This window comes from Nansenia antarctica, assembly GCF_963989245.1.
Source record: "Nansenia antarctica genome assembly, chromosome: 3".
NCBI classification, from domain to species: domain Eukaryota; kingdom Metazoa; phylum Chordata; class Actinopteri; order Argentiniformes; family Microstomatidae; genus Nansenia; species Nansenia antarctica.
The window spans coordinates 6,761,007-6,785,204 of NC_137688.1; the positions used below are offsets into that span (position 1 = coordinate 6,761,007).

The 24,198-nt window shown below is 45.8% G+C and overlaps 2 protein-coding genes across 2 annotated transcripts in view; one reads left to right on the top strand and one right to left on the bottom strand.

Moving 5' to 3' along the window:
• pdlim7 (PDZ and LIM domain 7) overlaps positions 1 to 12,923 on the bottom strand; it is a gene marked incomplete at both ends in the record, with an annotated part of 29,840 nt that extends 16,917 nt beyond the window's left edge. Inside the window, 2 exons of the mRNA XM_080526158.1 lie at positions 3,682 to 3,833; positions 12,828 to 12,923. Coding sequence (XP_080382284.1) covers positions 3,682 to 3,833; positions 12,828 to 12,923 — 248 coding nt within the window. The remainder of the gene's footprint in view (positions 1 to 3,681; positions 3,834 to 12,827) is intronic.
• Positions 12,924 to 18,627: 5,704 nt separating this feature from the next.
• cltb (clathrin, light chain B) lies at positions 18,628 to 24,092 on the top strand. The gene is made up of 5 exons (XM_080525172.1): positions 18,628 to 18,890; positions 20,151 to 20,200; positions 20,657 to 20,774; positions 21,229 to 21,340; positions 23,516 to 24,092. Exons 1-5 carry the CDS (start codon positions 18,656 to 18,658, stop codon positions 23,691 to 23,693), a joined length of 693 nt encoding a protein of 230 aa, XP_080381298.1. The 5' UTR covers positions 18,628 to 18,655; the 3' UTR covers positions 23,694 to 24,092.
• The last annotated feature ends 106 nt before the right edge of the window (positions 24,093 to 24,198 follow it).

Consider the following 24,198-nt stretch of genomic DNA (forward strand, 5'->3'; position numbering starts at 1 on the left):
TGTGCCTCTCTGGAGTATGAATGATGGATTGCAGGGTGGAGCTTCATCATAAACTTTCACTCTCTTTGTTTTTCCCACTTCCTAGAGAAAGATTAATGGCGAAAAAAATGAACCCTGTGCATAACAAAAAAAACGACATGATACTCTATCATGTCCTTTGAACATAACTAGGCTCTGGACCGAGCAACGCCTCATAATTCATAACCATCGTCACTGTCCTCCCATTTGAAGGCGACGAGGAACTGTGGAAGCTTCTCAAAAACTAGGAGAAGAAACATTTTTGAAAAAACACCTGGTCACGTCTAGCATCAACAAGTGTTTTAGAAAGAAAGAAAAAAAAACGACGCGACTCAAAACGGGAGCGTGAGAAAGTGAGAGAACAGAGTGACGGGAAAGAGGAGAAGAGGAATGTGAATCATTTCGTTTTCTCTCAAAGGATCCAAGAAACGAAGGGAGGGGAAAAATGACAGAGAGGGGGAGGGCAAAGAAAAGTATGTCTGCTGCTAAGCAACCAGGCTGGCTTGTACAGACCTGTCACATTAAGGACACCACACCCCAGAGATGCATTCAATACCCAATAACACTGCGCACACACACTGGGACCCATATGATCACTAAACAACAGTAAACAAACACTTAGCACCACACACACACCTCACACACAGGCACACACACACACACACACCTCACACACAGGCACACACACACACACACACACCTTACACACCTCACACACACACCTCACACGCACACACACACACACACACACACCTCACACAGGCACACACACACGCACACCTCACACACCTCACACACACACACACACACACACACACACTTCCTGTCCTCTGGGCTCAGCGCAGAGTAGATAAAGCGTTATCGTTAGTGTTGACGTGTGCTAGCCTAGCTAACATCCGTGCTCTGTTCACTCCAGCTTCCTCTACACAAAGTTTACTGGGAAGGGAAAAAACTAACACGCCTACATGCCACACCGGATAGATCTACAATGAGCCGGGGGGAAATGACAACACTGACGCATACACACACACACCTGCCACACGACCTGGCCAAAGCATACTCTGTTTGTGGAAGACAGGGGTCTGAAATGTTGAACGTAGCCCTGGACTCACTGACCCACTTTTAGCTAGGTGGCCCTGGCCTGAGCTTTTGGGCAAACTCTGTTTAACACCCCCTGTGGTTGTTCGCCACAAACACGGCCCGATTCCCAGGCCCCTAATAACAGGGTACGTCTGGTCGAGGAGGAACACCAACCCTCCCATCATCCATCTTGCATCATCAGAGACCATCACACGTCTGATTATATTACTCAGCCCTTTAAACCACAGAGCCATGACACACATCCCAGTTCCGGATGAGGCCTCTCTCCCTCCTTCCTTCCCTCTCTCTCCCTCCCTCCCTCTCTCTCCCTCTCCCTCCCTCCCTCTCTGTCTGTCTGTCTCTCCCTCCCTCCCTCCCTCCCTCTCTCTCTCCCTCCCTCTTCCTCCCTCTCTCCTACTCTCTCCCACTCTCTTCCTCTCTCTCTCTCCCCCTCCCCCTTCCTCCCTCCCTCTCTCTCTCTCCCTCCTTCCTTCCCTCTCTCTCTCTCCCTCCCTCCCTCTCCGTCTCCGTCTCTCCCTCTCTTTCTCCCCCTCCCTCTCTTTCTCCCCCCCCTCCCTCCCTCCCTCCCTCCCTCCATGTCTCCCTCCCTCTCTCTCTCCCTCCCTCTTCCTCCCTCTCTCCCCCTCTCTCCCACTCCCTTCCTCTCTCTCTCTCCCCCTCCCCCTTCCTCCCTCTCTCCCTATCTCTCAGACATTTGGGGTCTGTTCAGGGCCTTAGGCTACAGCATGTGACCTCTTTCTACAAGAAAAAAAATAAACTGTCAGAGTCAGCAAGAGGCCTGGCTGTTTATGTCAGGGGAAATGTGTCTCGAGAGGATGTGCCTGCGTGTGAGAACAGTACAGAGCCCAGGGGCTTGTTGTGTACTCCTTTAAATCTAATAATGGCCAAGGAAACGCTGGGGCCTGCCACTATCAGAGAGATAGAGAGAGTCAATGTACCAAAGTCACCACCCACATGCCCGGGTACGAGTATGGCCCAACTCATCTTGCTTTATTTGGATAGCCTCCTACTAAAAGACACCGAGACTATCAACGAGCTCCCAAGCTAGATTTATTAGACGTCAACTGCGATTCGGTTGACACGCAATAATTAGGTGTGCTATCTTCAGCCAGCCATGGCTGTAAAAGTAGCGTTTGCATGTTGCAACCAGCTGACACTTACACGGTAATGTATGCAGCTGACAGTCTGTGCCGTGTGTTTAGTTGAACATGCACAGATCCTCTCTGGTGAACTATTCAAACAACATCACACCGCACTTGTACGACTCTTTTCCAATCAAGCCTTTGAGAGAAATACATCTCAGTTACAATGAAGCTGTTGATGAGACACCTTTGCTTTGGCTCGCGACCATGAGACACTATCAAAAAAGGGGAGAGTCTAGTAACTTACACTTTTCTAACAAATATGTTGTTATCCCACCGAGAATAAAATAGCTATGCAAAATGATCTGTGTGCTTGGCTTTATTTAGCACACAAAAAAAAACGTTTTTAATCTACATGAATGACTTCAATTAAAGAAAAACACCTGACTCACCCTTCTCTACTCGTGTTTATAACGATCTGCAATTGATTTTCAAATGAACAAAAGCGCATTGCCCTCCTGTGGGAGTCTGACTCAGTGGCTTAGTGGTTTGTGCAATATGGTGCAATGAGGCGTCCAGGACAGAAACATAGCTGCCGTTATTCACCTGATATCTCATCTGAAAACTAGGATTCCATGCTATGTTAACAATGCTGAGAGTGACAGTGAATGCCTCACTTGGTCAGGGTGAGGGTGAGCAAGTTTGTCTGTATGGTATAGTATGGTATGGTGTGGTGTGTTGGGCTGTGGTGTGGTGTGGTGTGGTGTGGTGTGGCCTGGTGTGGTGTGGTGTGGTGTGGTATGGTGTGGTGTAGTGTAGTGTGGTGTGGCATGGTGTGGTGTGGTGTGGTGTGGTGTGTGACATGGTATGGTGTGGTGTGTTGGGCTGTGGTGTGGTGTGGTGAGGTGTGGTGTGGTGTGTTGGGCTGTGGTGTGTTGTGGTGTGGTGTGGTGTGGCCTGGTGTGGTGTGGTGAGGAGTGGTGTGGTGGGCTGTGGTGTGGCCTGGTGTGGTAGGTGTGGTGTGGTGAGGTGTGGTGTGGTGTGGTGTGGTGAGGTGTGAGGTGGTGTGGTGAGGTGTGGTGTGTTGGGCTGTGGTGTGGTGTGGTGTGGTGTGGTGTGGTGTGGTGAGTTGGGCTGTGTTGGGCTGTGGTGTGGTGTGGCCTGGTGTGGTAGGTGTGGTGTGGTGTGGTGGTGTGGTGTGGTGTGGTGAGGTGTGGTGTGTTGGGCTGTGTTGGGCTGTGTTGGGCTGTGGTGTGGTGTGGTGTGTTGGGCTGTGGTGTGGTGTGGCCTGGTGTGGTGTGGTGAGGTGAGGTGTGGTGTGGTGTGGTGAGGTGTGAGGTGGTGTGCTGTGGTGAGGTGTGGTGTGGTGTGTTGGGCTGTGGTGTGTTGGGCTGTGGTGTGTTGGGCTGTGCTGTGTTGGGCTGTGGTGTGGTGTGGTGTGGTGTGTTGGGCTGTGGTGTGGTGTGGTGTGGTGTCTTACTTGCTGAGGGTGAGGCTGAGAGACTCCTCCGCTGCCCTGATCTTGTTCTGTGCCTCCACGTGGGTCATCTCCTCTGCATTTACATCACCGATGGACACCACCCAGTCTCCGACCCCGACCCCGGCCTGGGCCGCCTTACCCCCGGGGGTCAGCTAGAGGGCGACAGAGAGAGACAGACAGAGAGATAGAGCAAGAGAGATAAAGAGATAAGAGATGAGGATAAGATTCCAGAGGAGATAAGATTCCTAAAGTGTATCATTCTCTACGAATCTTTTCACATGAAAAGGACAAAACAATGTCGCAATGTGGACACCAAACAGGACAGGGGATGACGACGACTCGCATTCCATTCCATTCCAATTCCATTCCTTTGTTTTGTTAAATGGCACGTGGTGAAACGTTGTTTCATAATGCTTATAACGACCACTTAAGACATGTACACGGTTGCTACCCATGAAATGACTGAGCACTGCTCGGTTTCACCATTTCACCCAGCAGTACAGCTGCATAAATACATGTGAAATGTAATAATATTGATGTTTCCATCGATCATGTGTTGGAATGTTTTCGGCGGAGTATAGAAAGAACATCAGATCCATCAACGCTGCAGAGTTAGGAGCTTATTCACATATGGTCCCAGAAAGGAGGCTATTGCGTAACGGTTAAAGTCTTAAATACTTAAATACTTAAAGACTTTTGCAACACAATAATTCAAAAAATATGAACCCCATTATGAACTCCATTAGCAAACTCATACATTTAGGGAATACTAGTGGATATATTTGTTTTTAAATGGGTACATATTGACAGAGTGAACACTGACATTTTGCAATATGCAAACAAAACCAGTAAAATCAACAAAAGATAATATTACTGTCACGTATCCACAACTCACTGAGGAACACGTTTTTTTCACAGCAATCTACTGTTTCAATGACTAAACATACATTATCCAGACACACTTGTGTTTGAGTTGGAATCTGTTATCAGCACCCAATGATCTGTAAAGTGACAGATGACCTGTCAGTACAATTAAGATCGGGAGAGGGGGGGGGAGTTACGGGTTATCTGACAATGACATCACCTCTTATGATACACTGCAGATGTGGCCTGCAGCTTTTGAAGTTAACTTGGAACAGACACAGTGGCTGGGTGACCAGATGGTGCCTATATCCCCCTTCACGTTGTACCGATCCCCCCTCACGTTGTACCGGAGCGCTGCGGGTCTCACACCACCAGCCCTGTCAGGTACCCCATTAGGCTTTTAATAGACACGTGCTGCATGATGTCATTCGGAACGGTTGTCAGTCGGTGCTGCAGCTGACAACAAACGTAGAGTTAGAGCCGTCACCGCCGTTGCCGCCGCCGCCCTCAGTAGGAACACGCGGCGGAGGCGCAGCGACCAGACTGACTCCCCGCCGTGCCCTTTTTCAAAAGCTTTGATATCGCAGAGCCGAGTTGGCAAATTGTGTTTAGTAAGGGCTTAGTCAGCGTGTCCCGGAGGCTTAATGAAACTCAAGACTTGTGTCAAAGTCTCAGATAACTGGAGTACAAAGTGTTCAACATCAGATAAGTGACTGCGAGCCAGGCTGCCAGGCTTCCAGGCCCAGCCCCGTCAGGAGTACTCTCTGATGTCACGGATCCCTGTAGACATTGACTCATCAAACGGTTGGGGGGGGGGGGGATTCAGCAACCACTGAATCAATAGGTTTCTGCCTTGTTCCACTAAGCTATCAGACTCACCGCTTTCATTAGGCACGTTATACAAACAGCTCCATGAGAGAGGAGGCAGGGTAATATTATTCCAATAGCTGAAGAAAGTTAAAAACTGAAAAGTGGCGGTACTGTAGAACATGCAGCAGAGAAAACCGAAAACATCTTCGGAGAAAATCAATAAAAAAAATAGAATAATAATAATCACAAGACCATCATATGAATCCCTCTTATATAAAAAGCACTTCGAATCTGAAGCCAAGTTCTAACATAAATCGAATAAACGACGTCGCAGTGCTCGCTGGAAGCAATTAGAGAGGATGAAAGAGAGAGGCCGTAGTAATTCTTTATGTTGTTACAGCTTCTTAAACGTTTGGGCTGCATGTGTGTTCGAGAACGGAACCGCCGCGGCCCTAACTCATGTCTTATAACTCCGAGAGGAAGGAAGGACCGTGGCTGGCCAGGAAGAGAGGAGAAGGCGTTCTACGGAGAGAGGAGAAACAGGATAGGACAGCGCTGACAGCACTGAGGGACAGACGGACGGGGTGAAAGAGAAAACAAGTGAAGGAGAGAAACTCGTAGTAAAAAAGAGGAGAATAGACTCCGAGTGGCAACGAGAACGCGGTAGGAGAGGGTGACAGGGAGGTATGGTGGGAGGGAGGGGAGATCAAAGGGTGAGAGGTGAGGGGAGCAATGTTGGATTGGTAAGAATGAGATACAGGCGAGAACAGGTGTAGGTGTGTGTATGTGTGTGTGTAATGTGTTGCGTGCGTGTGTTGAACCAGTGACGGATATAGGCACCTGTCTTCCTGGCTCAGTTCAGACCACAGCTGCTCCCTCACTTGAGAAGGCGGCAGTGAAGTTGCTGTGCTCAGAGCTTTGGGGTAGTAGGGGGGCGGGGGGAAACACTACACCCCCTGCAGGTTGTCAATACTGAGAAGGACAGAGGAAAACATGTTCCATCTCCGTACACACACACCCGTACGCACGCACCACACACGCACCACACACGCACCACACACACACCGCAGCAGGGAGCAGTGGGGTCACACGTGTGTTTGACACCCTGTAATATGTCAAAATGGCTTTTCTTCGTCAATATTACGGCACATCTGTTAGGAGCACACACGCAACAACAGGCCAGAGACCTCTGCATTAAAAGAAAGAAGAAAAAAAAATATCAATAGACAGTGAGTAACCAAGTTAAAAAATATATATTTTTGCAGCACTTATGGGATTTGAGGGCTTAATCACCGTAATGATTTTTTCTTTTTTTCGCAGAATAGATAGTGTGTGTTCAAAGCAGCTCGCTCAGAGTTATTTTCGGTATGCTCTAGTATTTCAAAGGGGGTAGCCAACGCTACAGTGCCTTGATCTAACCCACCTCTTCACTGCTTCCCTGAAATGACCGCTGGACTACAGTTGGAGACATAATACGTTATTATTATTATTATTAACAATATTAGTGTTTCTCTGCTCCTCACGGCCTGCGCGCCTGCCCTTCGGTCCAACTGGAGACCCCTGCCTTAGGCTGTCTAACCGGCAGTTAACTGGTCTTTTACTCTTTCCATTGCCATTTCAGGGCTGGAAGTCAAGGCACACACACACACACACACACACACACACACACACACATCTTCCCCTTACATCACTCGGCACAGCTGATGCAAGGCCATAAATATCCCTCTGAGAAATTGAAAGCAAAACCCTTCTGCCGCTGCTGCTGGTTGCTGGTTGCTGCTGGTCCAGAGGGGGTCCAGGGGTCTGGGGCCACAGTGAGAACATTCAGCACTAACTCAGGGTGAAATAGTAGTGTAACGATCACAACACACAGGCCATGCAAGTTTAACCAGCCGTCGTAGACTTTACTCTTCAGGGCAATGTTTCAGTCGGCACTGCATTATTAATTCACCTCTCTGTTTGAGTGAGTGAGTGTGTGTGTGTGTGATCAGCAGATGGTCTAGACAAGACAAGGACACACCCATGGTGAAACTCAACCCTGGGAGAGAGAGACTCCATGACACATGCACAGGCCCGGTCGCTGGCGAGAGGCGCTTAACCAATCTCGCCACTTGCTTATTAACATGACCTCATCTGCAATTTCCTCATCACACACACGTTTGATTTCAGCCAGTGTGGCATGTGCTCGTCGATAGGAACCAGATGACTCTGTGTTGCTCAAAGCTAAGTAGGGGTTTATGACCTCACAAAGCCGGAGGATTTAAGGGACAGAGTGTATTGTTCTGAAGGTTCTGGGTTCTGAGCAGCGGCCGGTTCTGTCAGACGATCCGTCTTGAGGTGGCTTCACTTCCAATGACTTCACTGGGAAAGTATTCCTGAGAGATTTGATGAGCCATGTCGTCATCTGGTGGGAAAAAAGTATGTGTGAAGGACGTACTGGACGCTGCTGGGTTCAGACAAAGACGTTGTTTGTTGCCAGGAGCAGGATGGATATGTGAAACATCCCAGGAATTCGGAGGAAACACAGCGGCCCGAGCCTAGATTACAGTGAAGGGAGGAAGGAAGCAGAGCATTGACAGACATACAATTCCCTTCCACACACACACACACACTCACTCACCTCACACACACACACCTCACACACCTCACACACACACACACACACACACACACACACACACACACACCTAAATCAATACCAGATGAACAAAAAAAAAAAAAAGAATAAAACAATCCCCATTTACAACTTGGATAAATGACTATATAAAAAGTTACTAATGGACACTAAATCAGTAGTGTCCAGACCAAAACTCATAAACAGAGTCATCCTTTAGAATCCGGCCGATAAATCCCCAACCTCCACAAATCTGTGTTAAATAACGTTATCTCCAGAAACACACACTCTCTCACACACTATCCGTCTTTCTCGAGGCTTATCTCTGTCCATCTCTCGGCCTGGAGGGATCATCCAGCAGCTTTGGTCCTGTCAGCCCGCCTGTTCTTTACCCCCGCCATCAACTTATTTGACAAGACTCTTCGGGGGTAAAAACGGATACCTCCAGGGCCTTTAAAACAGACCTTTTTCGACAGACCACCCACACAAATCACTTACTATACTGCCGGGCCCTGCCAGACAGAGCCTGAGGGGGGGAAAACCTGGCTGCTAGTGTGACACTACTTTCTGTCAGGGATACATGTCTGTATGGATACAACCCATTTAGGGGATATAAACCCTCGGTTGGACTCGTAGTGATTCACAGTGTAGTCATTTATGACGACAAGCCGTGTCTCTGGGGGGGGGGGGGACCAAGCACAGGAACGCCGCAGTACAATGTGACTCACGTGTTTACCCGCCCCACACCACCCCCAGGGCAGAGTGACTGGAACAAGCGAACATATATATTAGACACTTACCGGTCATTATGTCACTCACCACCCATGACATCACCGCCCCCACAGACCCGAGACCGAGAGCGGTCAAACGCGGTATGAAGTTAGCGTAGCATGCAGCCCCTAGCCAAACGATGTGCCTACTACGAGTTCACAGACAATGTTAAAATATTATGTTAAAAACCAATAGGCTGTCTATGCCAACCCTAGACATCAATACAAGGTGTCATTGTACAAAAATGTTAGCCAGTTTTCAAGTACGAGACAGTCACATGTGTATGGATTGCGGAGAAACAGGTAGTCTGCTGACTGATCTTTAGTCAGAAGCTTTCATCAGCATTTTCCTATTACAGCCACTTAAAGCAGAGATGATTTGATTCCACTATGGCTCCCTCAACTTTCTTTCACCCTGTGATATCCCCCCATGATCCTCGCCTAGCCCTTAACGGACATTCCAATATCTCAACGGCAGCCCTCCGACGCACGGTTTTGTTTTTCATTCCTCAGATACGTTTTCTTTCTTTTTTTCCCCTTCTTTTTTATTTATTTATTTATTTGTTTGATCTTGTTTGTGAAGAAGAAGAAAAAAAGAAAAAAACTGTCATACATCCAAAGAAACCGTTCTGTTACGTTACCTTGAAGCTCGTTAGAGACAGTCAGGTAGAGACACAGATAACATGTACCGACAGGCTGTTTTAACTGCTGCCTGCTGCACAGGGCCTCATCAACCATTCTAACATTAACGCACGCACATGAGTGTATTATAGAGTCCCAGCTCTGGATGTCCAATAGCTGCAAGGTTGGGACGTGAGTGTGTGTGTGTGTGTGTGTGTGTGTGTGTGTGTGTGTGTGTGTGTGTGTGTAGGCAAGCAACAGTGTGTAAAACACAGTACATGAAAAAGCAAATGCTCCTCATAAGGACTGGAAATTCAGGCTGGGTGCTATTCATTGTAATGCCGGGAGTAGTTTACGTATCTAGAGTATCAGAGAGTCCATTTAGCAAAAGATGCAATGACCTAAAACAGATCACAACGTGCTCCGAGGCAGGGCTAAACAAACCGCAACATGTCCTTGTGAGGAGAGAATCGGGCAAACGTGAAGCAATCCTAACCGGGAGGCTCATTGCATGATATCAGGCCCTAGCACTGACACACCTCAGAAGAATGCAGCTGCAACATGGGTTTAATTACACTTAATCACATATTCCCCCCCCTCAACAACTGTCTTGTCCTATTCGATTACTGTCCAAAGGCACGAACAATAGGTGACATCATTATCACCACCGGAAAGGATCATCTTGGGGGTGACGGAGGTTATATTGCACTCCAAGATAGCCACTTTTAAAATAGCTGCTTTGAAATGGTATCCATCCTGTGGGTGGTTGATGGCGTAGACTAGCTAGCCTAGCCTGCAGAAAACACAGAACATGGACACGAATACAGACCGATGGAACTACATGCAGATGCAGAGACAGACAGACTCTACATACACACCATTGGGGGCGGGTCCATTGGGGGAGGGGAGGATGGTTCTCCCTTGGATTTTGAGGAAGGAAAACGTAAATAACAAAGCAAAACTGTACATCTGCTACCCAGAATGCACCACACTGGTCAGGTAAAGGTAGTCTCGACAATGGTCAACACTGGTAGGACCACGGTACTGCACAGAGTTAGGAACATTCTCCCCAGATCTCCATTACATGATTTTTCCCTTTAAGGCTGTTTTTTTTTTAAGGTGTCAAAATGATTGTCTCTGAAGAGCACCGGCCCAACACCAAATATAGCCATTGTGATACTAAAACCCTGGTCATCCAATCAAGACTTGGTCATCCAATCAAAAGGATAGACTAGCTACAGCTGGTACTACACTGAGTGCACAAAATAATAGTCAAAGAGATTATACTAAGAGTTCCGAAACTGCATTTCCAAAATAAATCTCGTATCACGCTTGTAGGCAGTCTCATGCCGGCTGCTAGCCAATAGCACCCATATCAGAATGACGATGGGGTGGTGTCAAGTTTCCAAACGGTGGGAATCTGCACATGTGCAGTCCAGCAAAAGTGAGGAAAATGGAGGCACCCGCTTGAAACAAAGTTGTTGTTCACAAGAACGAAAAATGTCTAAATTTTGGTAAATACAGTAGTCGTGACATATGAATTTACCTGAAACTGCCACTGATGTATGCCACACTACTTTGATTCTGAGGAACAATAATTAAATGTGGAGGAATGTGCCACTCTCCTGTTCATGTCAGTACAATCAAACCCCAGTCTTGACTGTTTGGTCTGTTTCACAGGGCCTTGATTATTGACCACCTGGAACTCTGGCTTCAAATTCAATTTATTGCCAAATTAAGGAGAAGGAGAAGAAAGAGAGAGAGAGAGAGAGAGAGAGAGAGAGAGAGAGAGAGAGAGAGAGAGAGAGAGAGAGAGAGAGAGAGAGAGAGAGAGAGAGCATCCTAACTTAGCCTACCCAACAGCGTTACTAAAATAGCTGCTTTGAAATGGTGTCCATCTGGTTGGCCTAGCCAGGCCTAGCCTGCCGAAAACACAGAACATGGACACGAATACAGACCAATGGAACTACATGCAGATGCAGAGACAGACAGACTCTACATACACACCATTGGGGGCGGGTCCATTGGGGGAGGGGAGGATGGTTCTCCCTTGGATTTTGAGGAAAGAAAATGTAAATAAACAAAGCAAAACTGTACATCTGCTACCCAGAATGCACCACACTGGTCAGGTAAAGGTAGTCTCAACAATGGTCAACACTGGTAGGACTATGGTCGTTACTGGTAGGACTATGAGCACTATATAAAGCACTTTGAGCTGCAACGTTTGCAGGAAAAGCGCTATACAAATGAAGTTATTATTATTATTATGGTCGTTACTGGTAGGACTATGGTCATTACTGGTCAGACCATGCAGAGACAGACTCAACATACCACCAGTTGAGGCGGGTCCATTGCGGGAGGGGAGGATGGTTTTCCCTTGGATTTTGAGGAAAGAAAATGTAAATAAAATGTACTTGTACAAAAACAAACTGTACTTCTGCTGCACAGAACGCACTCACACTGGTCAAATAAATACCATTCCCCCTTTAAGCCTGCATCGTTTCCAATATTTCCAATGAGTTTTCCAATTATCGTATTAACTATGAAGTAGGTAATTGAGGGTGATGACTTACTAGTTTGATAATGACACCCCAAACTCATGAAAAGGTTTATTGAAACATAAAAATAACAACAACAGCCAATGTTGAATGCGTCCAACGGTACGCTATTTGTAGTGGAGGGTCAACAGGGAAACTTGACCTCCGTACCCCAGTAAAGGGCCATGGCTTCAGATGTCCTGGATCGTAAAGCTTCCGGTGTGAGTACCTACAACTACATGACAATCTGCTCGTTCAGTCAAAGAGATTATATTAAGAGTTCCAAAACTGTATTTCCAATAGAAACCTCGTATCAAGTCTCATGTCTGGCTGCTAGCCAATAGCATCCATGTCAGAATGATGATGGGGTGGTGTCAGGTTTCTGAACGGCGGGAAACTGTGCATGTGCGGTCCAGCAAAAGTGAGGAAAATGGAGGCACCCGCTTGAAACAAAGTTGTTTTTTCAAAAGAATGAAAATCCTAACAAAAAACAAACCAACAAAGATCCAACACTGCAACTCACAGATATACCAACCAGACCCATGGGCGTAAAATACTTCTAGGGCCGGTTTCAGAGACAAGGCTTAAGCCTAGTCCTGGACTAAATCACACTTTCAATGTAAAATCTCCATTGAAAATGTTTTTTAGTCTAGGATTAGGCTTAAGCCTTGTCTGTGAAACCGGCCCCTAAACTGTTTGCTGTTTTTGTCTTCCGTGATTGTAGGTTTACATTAGTTGCGTCGAGTTGTAGCATCCGTGACTACAGGGTGGGCACATTCGATTATCGTGGGTACAGGACGTAGTAAACATCCTTAACCTATCCATGTTAGATTGAGTTGGGCAAATTGAATATTAACCACAGTCATCCAATTTGCTATAATAGAATAAGGCCACACACACACACCACACACACTTTTGGAGCTCTCTTACCCTCGACACAGTGAGAGGCATACTGAAGTCCTTGCCACCCTGCAGCCTGAAGCCCCACGGCGCTGGGCCCTCCAGGGTTATATGGTACACATTCATGGCCTGGGGGGGGAGAGGGGAGAGAGGTATGGTGAGTTAGACCAGGGTTATATGGTACACATTCATGGCCTGGGGAGGGAGAAGGGAGACAGAGGTATGGTGGGTTAGACCAGGGTTATATGGTACACATTCATGGCCTGGTGGGGAGAGGGGAGAGAGGCATGGTGAGTTAGTCCAGGGTTATATGGTACACATTCATGGCCTGGGGGGGAGATGGGAGACAGAGGCATGGTGAGTTAGTCCAGGGTTATATGGTACACATTCATGGCCTGGTGGAGGGAGAGGAGAGACAGAGGCATGGTGAGTTAGTCCAGGGTTATATGGTACACATTCATGGCCTGGGAGGGGAGAAGGGAGACAGAGGCATGGTGGGTTAGTCCAGGGTTATACAGTACACATTCATGGCCTGCGGGGAGATGGGAGACAGAGGCATGGTGAGTTAGTCCAGGGTTATATGGTACACATTCATGGCCTGGGGGGGAGAGGGGAGACACAGAGGGATGGTGGGTTAGTCCAGGGTTATACAGTACACATTCATGGCCTGGGGGGGAGAGGGGAGACAGAGGCATGGTGAGTTAGTCCAGGGTTATACAGTACACATTCATGGCCTGGGGGGGGAGAGGGGAGACGCAGAGGCATGGTGAGTTAGTCCAGGGTTATACAGTACACATTCATGGCCTGGGGGGGGAGAGGGGAGACAGAGACATGGTAGGTTAGTCCAGGGTTATATGGTACACATTCATGGCCTGGGGGGGGAGAGGGGAGACAGAGACATGGTAGGTTAGTCCAGGGTTATACAGTACACATTCATGGCCTGGGGGGGGGAGAGGGGAGACAGAGGCATGGTGGGTTAGCCGCAGGCAGACATTAGATTAGATTAGATAATTACATTCAACTTTATTGCAGAGTACAAGTACAGACTTCTGCAGTTGCAGAAATGTGAAATTGCAGATATGGTCGTTATCCAACCCAACCGACCCATGTGTCATGGTTGAATGCAGAAACAGTCAAGTACAGTATGTATCAATGCTTCTTTAATGGAATCTCACTACTAACTCAAACATACATAGCGATAGAGGACATTACATTAACGCAGGTCAATCTGCCATCTGCTGCAGGGTAAGGATGTATGTATGATGTGCATATCTGAGTGGACCAGCCCCCATGAGGACATTGTTAACATACCAAAATAATATCCAGGTATGAGCCTACCTAGTGTACAGTTACCACACATCAGAAGTCACACAATTCCTCCACTGTGACCTCAACAATAACCTTTTTGGCAGCATGACCCCCCTAAGGCTTCTGGACATTGCTTGTGATCCAACAAGCAAACAAAACAAAACCAATGTCTGGAACCAGGACCTAGTCTTGGGCCACAACCACCAGTGTGTTCCCCACCTTTTGGGAAACCCTGCGTCTAATTGCAAAGGTTCAAAGGTCACTCATGTCTACAGTGCTATTTGCATCTCCCCAGCAGCATCTAGCTACACACCTGTGGGCTGAGGGACTACTTGTGACGTTAGAATTATAAGGTTCTATCTCCATTTTTGGTCAGAATTTTGTTTTTTACATAATCTGATCCATTAGGTGTTTGTTAATGCCTGTGTGGTGTTATTTTTTAAAATGTTGACATGTTTTAGTTAGTAATTAATAAAATACAAAGGTTCCATCTCACAAAACATAATGGAATGTAAAAACTTTGACGCTCAATATCTCTGAACTACCCTAAACGGAGATAGAACCTTATAATGCTAAGCTCACGTACTGTCTGATCTTTTCACTGGACATAAGTGCACAGTACGGTGTCCCCCCTGTAAGGATTACAGGCTGAATTCTGACATGAGATCTGTGCATACTGTGTCATTTGAGATTTCACACAAAATTACCGGTGACACCAATACCTACTTGATTTATGTGGAAGTGTGAGTTAGAAATGCAGATCTTACATAATGATTATCTGCTTACAGATAATGGGTGAAGCGCTTTCCTATTCTTCTACCTAACGATCAATCTCATTAGCATGAGGTATTGCATTGTAAGTCAACAAAATAAATCGCTTTCCACTGCCCAGAAATGATCAAACTACCTTCACTGTAGGCCCATGTGTAACATTTGTCCAACTAAATAATGTTGGCCTGGCCCTAAATTAACAACTCACAGGCTATTAGCAAACTGGCAGCACAACTCATAAAAACAGCCTTTCATTTTAAGAACCAAGGACAGCTTGAGACCTTAGGGCCATGACACTTGCACTTGCCAAATGAGTTACAGGCCTACTGCTGCTACCCACAGGACCCCCAACACCCTCCTCTCCCTCCTCTCCCTCCTCGCTACGAGGTATTGGATACTCTTCATGGCAGACTGCTGCTGCTGCCTCCAACACTGCAATGCAAACCTACCTTGTCCTGAGGGGCTGGCTGGTAACCCAAACCTCGGGGAAAGCTAAAGGAGAGCTGGTGAACTGAGCTGAGGCAGGCAGGCTGAGTCTCTCTCTCTCTCTCTCTCCCTCCCTCTCTCTCCCTCTCCCTCTCTCTGCTGGCAAACCCTACCCCCTCCTTGTGACACAGGCAGGCCCTTGCCTCTCCACGCTCCTCAGAGGCTATATAAGGAATGTAAAACTACACCAAACTATTTCAGCTCAACACCCACATGAGTCACGGAGAGGGGGGTAGAGAGAGAGAGGGAGAGAGATAGAGAGGGGAAGGAGAGAGAGAGAAGGAGAGGTAGAGAGGGAACATCCACTCCCCATATTTTTTGGCGACCGCTTAGTCTTAGCACATGAAAGCCAATAGAATAAGAGGAATCACAAAAGGAGAGGAAAAAAAAAAAGGCCTGGACTGCACTGAAGCATACGGAATTCTACGGAATTCTACATTCCTTCCTTCCAGAGGGCATAAAGTACATTTCAGCACAATATAACCAAAACCGGCAATTAGGATATGACATCAGTAACTTAAAGAGGCAGGGGGACCTTGTTTGCCTTCTCTCACTGGAGTAAAACAAATAAAACTTAAGTCACTAATATTAGATACAGTACAATTGCTACCCTGTCAACTAACAAGCCGAAATAACATAACATCTCCACTTAAAAAAATAAATTAAAAAAAACAGCAAGCTATAAATGTCTCTGACAGCCCAGAGAAGACTTAAAAACATGTTTAAAGGTGACATACACATCCCAATGTAGGCAGGTACAAAGAAAAGAAAGTCATGGAAAAAAAGGGAAATGTATACTAGTACATTTAGAGTCACTTCTTTCAGCACTTCAATAATGAGAGCTGAATGTCAGCCGAGGCCAGTTTAAGTGTGTATCAATTCCCAGAATAGCAGGGTTCAGGGTACCACGTTTAGACATTGCTGAAATAACCTCCTTGGACTATCAGCCTAATTTGTGGAGACTATTTTACCAAACTGAAAACATAACCATGGTCATACGGTACAAGTTACAGTAATGGCAAAAAGAAAAAGATAAAAAGACAGACAGATAGACAATTAGGCCTTCTCGCCCATGACTGCTGAGGCTCTGCATGACAGTGTGAGGAACTCTACATGCCCCTGGCCTGGGACCTTCTGTTGCCTTGTTTTCAGGAACACTGTTCCCTTTGTTTAACTAATAACAATAAATAGTGTCCCAGTTATTTTGCCATCACGATGGATTGAGGCAGACTACACAATACACAAGTGAATGGGGGGTGTCATGCAAGTATGTCCATGTACACATACTATGTAGACTACTACCGACGTCCATAGGCAGAGACAGTACAGTAACAATCAGTGTCTGCTGGAAATATTGTGACTTACACAACTGATCAATGACAGCCTACCTTTGTCAGAGCTATTGGCAAACATGGCAAGACAACTTTTGAATGGATAGAATGTGCAGTCTTAAAATAGGAGGTAGGCTACGGAGTTATGGGGCGTGTGGATCTTTTGTTTAAGTGTTGAAATAGTACTACGATTAATCTAGTGAAATCTAAAGTGGATTCTCAGAATCAGATAAGGAAAGACAAGAGGCCTGGAGAAGCAACAAGGGCCGCGGCGATCAGGACAGAGCAAACCTCTGGACCTCTCTGAGCCGCTATGTCGCCAAGCAGCACTTTTACAATACAACTTTAAAAATGGAAAGAAAAAACATGCAAACACTCTACTAATTTCCAGTTATAAGAGAAAACCAATGCAACGCCGTTATAAAACTCAAGACTTCATACAAACTTGTGGCAACAATAATATACAATCTACTCACAACGTTTTTACACGCTATTTAAACCCCTTATTTAAATTCCTTGGATTTAGAATGTGCAAAAAATTCAAAGTTTTTTTTTTAGAATTACCTCTTGGCCCTCCTTGTGTCCACTGGACATTCTTTGGTCTTAAAATGAAATAAAAAAACTAAATCAAAAAAGTAAAAACCAGCCGAAACTTGGGACTTCCTTGACTGGGACGTCAGAGGCTCTGCGGGTGCTCTCATTCCCTGTGTTACCCTTTAGTAGGATCCTACAGGAACGTCACCGAGTCACGTGGTTTATCCCCGGCGTCTGTCAAGTTGCCCAGTTAAGCGCTGATCTAGGATCGGTTTTACCCCCTCGCCGACTCCCAACTTTCACCTCTGAGTGGGGGAACACACAACTGACCCCAGACCAGCCGTCCTATGACGGGGCGTGCTATGTTTCTTTATAGTATAGTATCTGTCTGCATCAATACATCATTTTTTACAGGGAACCACATGCTTCAGTTTAGCAGTTTCTTATATTACAGTATCCTCTCCTGTCTAGTATTATAGTATCCTCTGTCTGCATCAATACGTCAATTCTTTACGGAACCACATCTAGGCTACTTCAGTTTAGCAGTTCATGTTTTCTGCCATAATAACCAGATTGGGATTTGTGAATATGTTATGTGTTTATTGACAATGTATGGCACTCTAACTGATGATGAATCCTAAATCAAACCGGTTTTTTTGTTCATTTTCCCAACATAGTGTAACAGGAGTTGTATTTGGCTGTCCCTTTCTTTTTTGTTCTTCTACATGAAGTCCAAATGGGTTCTACGTGGATCTAAAATGATTCTTCCTCAGGGAAAGCTCTTTTCTTATAACCCTTTTCCCTGACATAAGAGTGTACTTATTTTTCTTTTCTTTTTACTTAGTTTTTATTTCAGTTTCAGCAACTTCTACAATCATGTCCACATTTTTGTCTACTGTTTTGTTTTTTTTGCTGTACATATATGGCTTATAAATAAATTCAGAGAAAAACACACAATGGTAGTTACATTTTTGAATTATAGTTTTTATCAGGGCCATAATAATTCATTCACACAGAACACAGAAGTCGCAGGACAACCTGCAACTAACCAAAGTGCCCACTAGATGGAGACACAATCAAACAAAACAACAAAGTTGAGAAGGTGGTCTCCGAGTCCAACAACAACACAACACACACCACCACTTGATCCTGTCCAGTTGGGAGTCAGTCAGTACATAACTCTCTCTTTGTTTTCCACTTTCATTCTTTTCCACACATTCATTGTGTGTATTCAATAATTTATTTGTTCATATATTTATCTATATATTTATTGTTAATTTTGACAGACTTGGTCCTCCATAGTCCTGTAGTCAAAGCATTAGGCTCCGCTCATATCTAAAGTCATTGCGGAAGGAGAGTCGACACACGTGTCAAGGCAGTAAAAGTCAAACCCAGAGGATCCACTTGACTTGTTTCTCTCTGTGAAAGATGGCTGACGACCTGGGCTTCTCTTCTGACAACAACGGAGTCCATCCTCCTCCTCCTCCTGGTCCCGTGGATGATGAAGAGGACCCGGCCGCAGCTTTTTTAGCCCAACAAGAGAACGAAATCGCCGTGATAGAGAATGACGATGACGACGATGAAGGGTTCGGGGCTCTGGAAGACGCCGCCGTGGTGCCGCAACAGCCCCGGCAGGATGGATCACCTCCTCCGGTTGAATATGGTATGCTATGCTATGCTACGCTATGCTAGGCTAAGCTACGCTAAACTTCGCTAGGCGACGCTAAGCTACGCTAGGCTTACGCTAAGCTAAGTTAGCTTGCTGTTTTTAGAAATTACCCAAGTACATTTTTCCATGTAGGTTATTGTGTCTTGTTATGCCATTATCCCATCATCCCTATGCCTGATTATACCCATGTCTTACTTAACTGTCTGGACCTTCTTCTGTCTCCGTCGATCTATTTCTATGTATTAGTTTGGGTTATTTATTTGTGTGTGTGTGTGTGTGTGTGTGTGTGTGTGTGTGTGTGTGTGTGTGTGTGTGTGTGTGTGCGCGTGCGTGTGTGTGTGTGTGTGTGTGTCTGTGTGTCTGTGTGCGTGTGCGTGTGTGTGTGTGTGTGTGTGTGTTAGGGTGTGTGTGTGTGTGTGTGTGTGTGTGTGTGTTAGGGGGTGTGTGTGTGTGTGTGTGTGTGTGTGTGTGTGTGTGTGTGTGTGTGTGTGTTAGGGTGTGTGTGTGTGTGTGTGTGTGTGTGTGTGTGTGTGTGTTAGGGTGTGTGTGTGTGTTAGGGTGTGTGTGTGTGTGTTAGGGTGTGTGTGTGTTAGGGTGTCTGTGTGTGTGTGTGTGTGTGTGTGTGTGTGTGTGTGTGTGTGTGTGTGTTAGGGTGTGTGTGTGTTAGGGTGTGTGTGTGTGTGTGTGGAGAGGGTGTGTGTGTTAGGGTGTGTGTGTGTTAGGGTGTGTGTGGAGAGGGTGTGTGTGTTAGGGTGTGTGTGTGTTAGGGTGTGTGTTAGGGTGTGTGTGTGTTAGGGTGTGTGTGTTAGGGTCTGTGTGTGCAGCTGCTTTCCGATGTGATGAGCCCCACTTTGATGCCCTGCTGCCCCCAGTTAGTGACCCATCCAGTTTACTCTGCTGTGCCTAGATAACTTTAGAAAGGTTCTCTGTTACTACAACATACTGGTAGTAGACCATGATTGATATACAATGAACACCAGTTGTGAGCGAACTAGAAGTTACTGTGCTGACCAATGTGGGACCTGCTAGGGTTAATGTGTCCACAACCACAAGGGAGGGATCCTCACTCAGGTCAAATGGACAGTGCCAGAGAGAGAGAGAGAGACACTGCCCCCAAACAGGTGCTTCTGCATTCCCGTGTGTCACATTGTCACATGTCAAAGAAGTATAGCGAAGTAACGCGACTGTAGCTTGTGTGGGATCATGCAAAATTGGTGACGTTAAAGGCAGTTTTTTTTGTTTTTCTGGTGGTAGATGACTTTGAAGAGGAACCTGCTGCCACAGTAAACGGAGACATGTTTGAGGTGAGAATTTTCTTGTTATTTAGTTAGTCTGCTTTTCTGCTCTTGTCAACTGGCTGTAAATGAGTTTGATACTTGAAGTGAAAGGTATGCTGGTCAAGGAAGCATGACCAGGAGAAGAGACAAGTATGATGTCGATATTTCTCAGTCCAGAATCAAGTGTCCACATTGTTGTAAAAAGTAGGTCCACATATAGGGAACTACCTTGTCCTGTGTTTGCTGTTAATTCCACTCGCAGATTTATCAAGCTTTATATCAGCTGTTATCAGATGTTTTCGGTTGGGTTCAACAATGGGTTTTCCTAACTGTATTTGGAGTGTGAGGCCCAACTGCAATAGTATCACTACAAACCGGTCTCTCCCCATTTTGAAACGTATGTGTGTTTTAATCTGTGATGTTTGTGATTTTAAGTTGTGATGTTTTATGGTGAACTCTCTCTCCCACCTCTCCTCCCTTCAGGAGTCCAATGGTCCGTCAGACAGCTACGCTGCCATCGCCCAGGTGGACCAGCTGAGGCAGGAGCCTGAGAGTCTGCGCAAGTGGAGGGAGGAGCAGGTAGCCCGCCTGGAGGAGCTGGGTGAGCACACACACACACGCGGCTGCAGGCGCCCTGGAGAGTCCACTTAACATTATGGCTGCGTTCGGAAAATTCGCTCTGGAAAACCTGATCATCATCTGACTCATGGAATGCCTCTTGTCCAATCGAATTACTTGGTCCCCTTTATGACGTTGAACCCAGTGTGTGTGCTCTGGTGCTTTCAGAGCGTATTTACGAACGCTGTTGTTGTAAATACAATTACAAACAGAACCGTAGCGTACACTGTTAACACAACACCATTAGTACAGTGATTACTTAGTGCCTCTACAGAGGTATTGGAGCGAGTAGTTGGATACCAAAATGTGCAAAGGGGAGTGTAGGCCTACACTATCCAGTACCAAAGTCATGCATCTTAGCAGCAGTATTATAACGGTTCGTTGACTCTGCTGCTCACTGTCTGCATCCTCTCCTTGTGTTCCCGTGGACATGGAAGACTCTGCCTCCAGGGCAGCAGAGGAAGAGTGGAAGGAGAAGGCCAGGAAAGAGCTGGAAGACTGGCACATGCACCAGAACGACCAGATGGAGAAAAACAAGGCCAACAACAGGTGAATATTGGGTCATTTACATTTTACATTTACATTTTACACTTTTGGCATTTAGCAAACGGCTTATTCCAAAGCGATCATCAATCCACCAGTCGTAGCAGGAAGAATAATCTAGCTCAGGCCCGGGGCCATTGGCAGTCTCCGTGATAGAAGGGATTTTTTTTTTTAATATATATATATATACAGTATATATATTTATTTTGTTTATTTTGTATATAGACACTGGAGAAATAGAGAAACAGTAGAAGGGGGACACAGTAAAGGGGGAAAGTGGGTGTCTCAGGAGACGCAGTACAAGGGGGGCAGTAGAAGTCTTGGGGGGGTAGCAGTGCTGGGGGGGTAGATGAGGTCACCTATCTTGATACATGAGAGCCTGTGTCTTGGAATGGATCCTGATAGTTCACAAAAAAAAGTTTAGAGTATGCTCAGAATGTTATTATAGTCTTGTTATTTCACTAGAAGAGGAAGCAGAATATGAAAGAGAGAAGAGAATGTTCCTGTTTAATAGTCATTTTGGGAACAGGATTTGTCAGTTGATGAATTGAATGGAAAGTTGGAACTTTGACAGCTGACCTCATTTCGCTGAAGGGCTCGAATGTTTCGTTGGCCTGATTTTTGTAACAGATGGATATTGCTAATTACCGGATCATAACTCGCATGTTTAATAACTATTAATAGGGTTGTTCATGTATCTTTTAAGCAGTTTTGTAACCCAAATTACTGACTGTTCTGGAGAGCACTGATTACCAATCGACATACATCATACCACGTTCATCTTATGTTAGAACCAACATGACAGAACAGAAAAGCATTTTCCATTGAGTTTCTTTGTCGCTTTCATCAATGTTCATTTTTAAATCTAGAACGAACACCTTTCAATTCCATCTTTGTCTGCACTTTGAACTGTAATCACTGTATTTTACATTTTATTTGTCAAAAAACTTCAACCATTCTCTGTGGGGTTTTTCTTTTCTGTCCTAACACCAACCTTTTCCTGTGCTTCCAACAGACTCTGTCCAAGTCTGACACGGTATCAGTTTGCATCTACAACTCTTTCTACTTTTAATGTCCCTGTAAGCACTGAGATGACCCCCTAATGAGAGGCTTGTAGTGTGCCCAGGCCAACCCAACCTGGGCACAACAAACCAAAGCGAGAAATCGTTAAGACAATCAATCAGACGCTACACATACTGGGCCGGTTTCACAGACGGGGCTTAGGCCTAGTCCTGGCCTAAATCACACTTTCGACGTAAAATGTCCATTGAAGATGCTCTTTAATCTAGGATTAGACTTAAGCCATGTCTGAAACCGACCTGGCTAGTCTCTAAACTATATCCTGCCTATAGCCTGAGTTCCTCCATCTGTTCATCACAGTCTGCAATATGGCGATTTTGACTGTGAACCAAAATTGTATTTTGATCTGTTCAGTTCCACACAGGGGGAATTGTGACCCATAGGTCATTACTTTCTAACTCTTGATATCTCATTAGTGCTGTGGTCTTCTCTGTGGCGTTATGGCTTCCTTCTGTCATGGTTGCACTTAACTTCTCTGTGCTTTTTTCGTGTGACACTGACACTGTTCTCCCTCTGTCTCCCTCTCTTCCCCCCCTGCACTCTTGGCCTACTTACTGGCCTGCATACTAGGATTGCTGATAAGGCTTTCTACAAACAGCCCCACTCTGATGTGATAGGCTTTGTGTAGGTTTTAGAACTCTCACGCTTTTTGATGTACTGTATTGCTCTTAGTACGAGTTGCCGCTAGTTCCTTTTCCCATCCTATGCATGCCCCCAGGTGTATAACATGTGAATAACAACGTCGGGAGGGGTGGAGGTTGTGTTTGATACTTCTGACAAAGTAACACAAGTAACAAGTAATGATCGTCGACAGTCAGTGTCCATAGTTTCAGTTTAACGTTCATGGAATGCAGTTTACAGTTTTTAGTCGTGTGGTTATTTGTCAGAAATGCATGGACTTCAAATATGAAACCCCCTCTAGTCAGGTTTTAATGTAAGGATAGTAGGATACTAGTCACATGAATGAGATGTTGTAAGTGCATTTAAGGAAAAAAAGAACCAGTTTTTGGCAAAGCCACGGCAGTGAGGAAAAATGCTTCCCAAATGCTGTGTGTTGTTGAGCCTCACCTGTCCTCCCCTGGTGTCCTCTCTCTCCTCCAGAGCGTCAGAGGAGGCCTTCCTAGCCGAGTGTGACAGCCCCGGTGACAGCCCCGGGAGCGAGTGGGAGAGGGTCGCCCGGCTCTGCGACTTCAATCCCAAAACCAACAAGACAGCCAAGGACGTGTCCCGGATGCGTTCAGTGCTCATCTCCCTCAAGCAGACGCCTCTGGTCCGCTAGGGGCCGGAAGAACGGTGTCCTTTCTATTACTTTAACAGTTGTTCAAGTTGTTAATCATATTTGCTTTAATCAGAGCAGCAATTGTATGCCCTTGATATGGGGCTCTTAATTTCATATCCTTTTTTTGGTATGTTTCTAATTTAGGTGGGGGGGGAGGAAATGATTTGCCTCTTCTGTGATTCCTTATTTTAATTGATACAACTGATATAATATACCTCACTTTCTTGATAAAAGTTGAAGGACTCTGCTCAATGATTTTGATACCCCCTCGCAATACTTTATTTCACTACTCCAGTACTGAAGTCACTTACTGTTACTGTAAACGAACCTCCCTCCAGCTTCAACCGAGAGGTGATTAGGTCAAAATTATCTCTTAACTTGCACGATAACCTCTGCCAATATTTTGGATGTGTGAAATGTGTTTTTGAGTTTTGTATTTTCTAAAAATTGCCAGATTAGGTCGTTAATCACTCAACTATATTTTAATTGTATTCGTTTGTGAAGT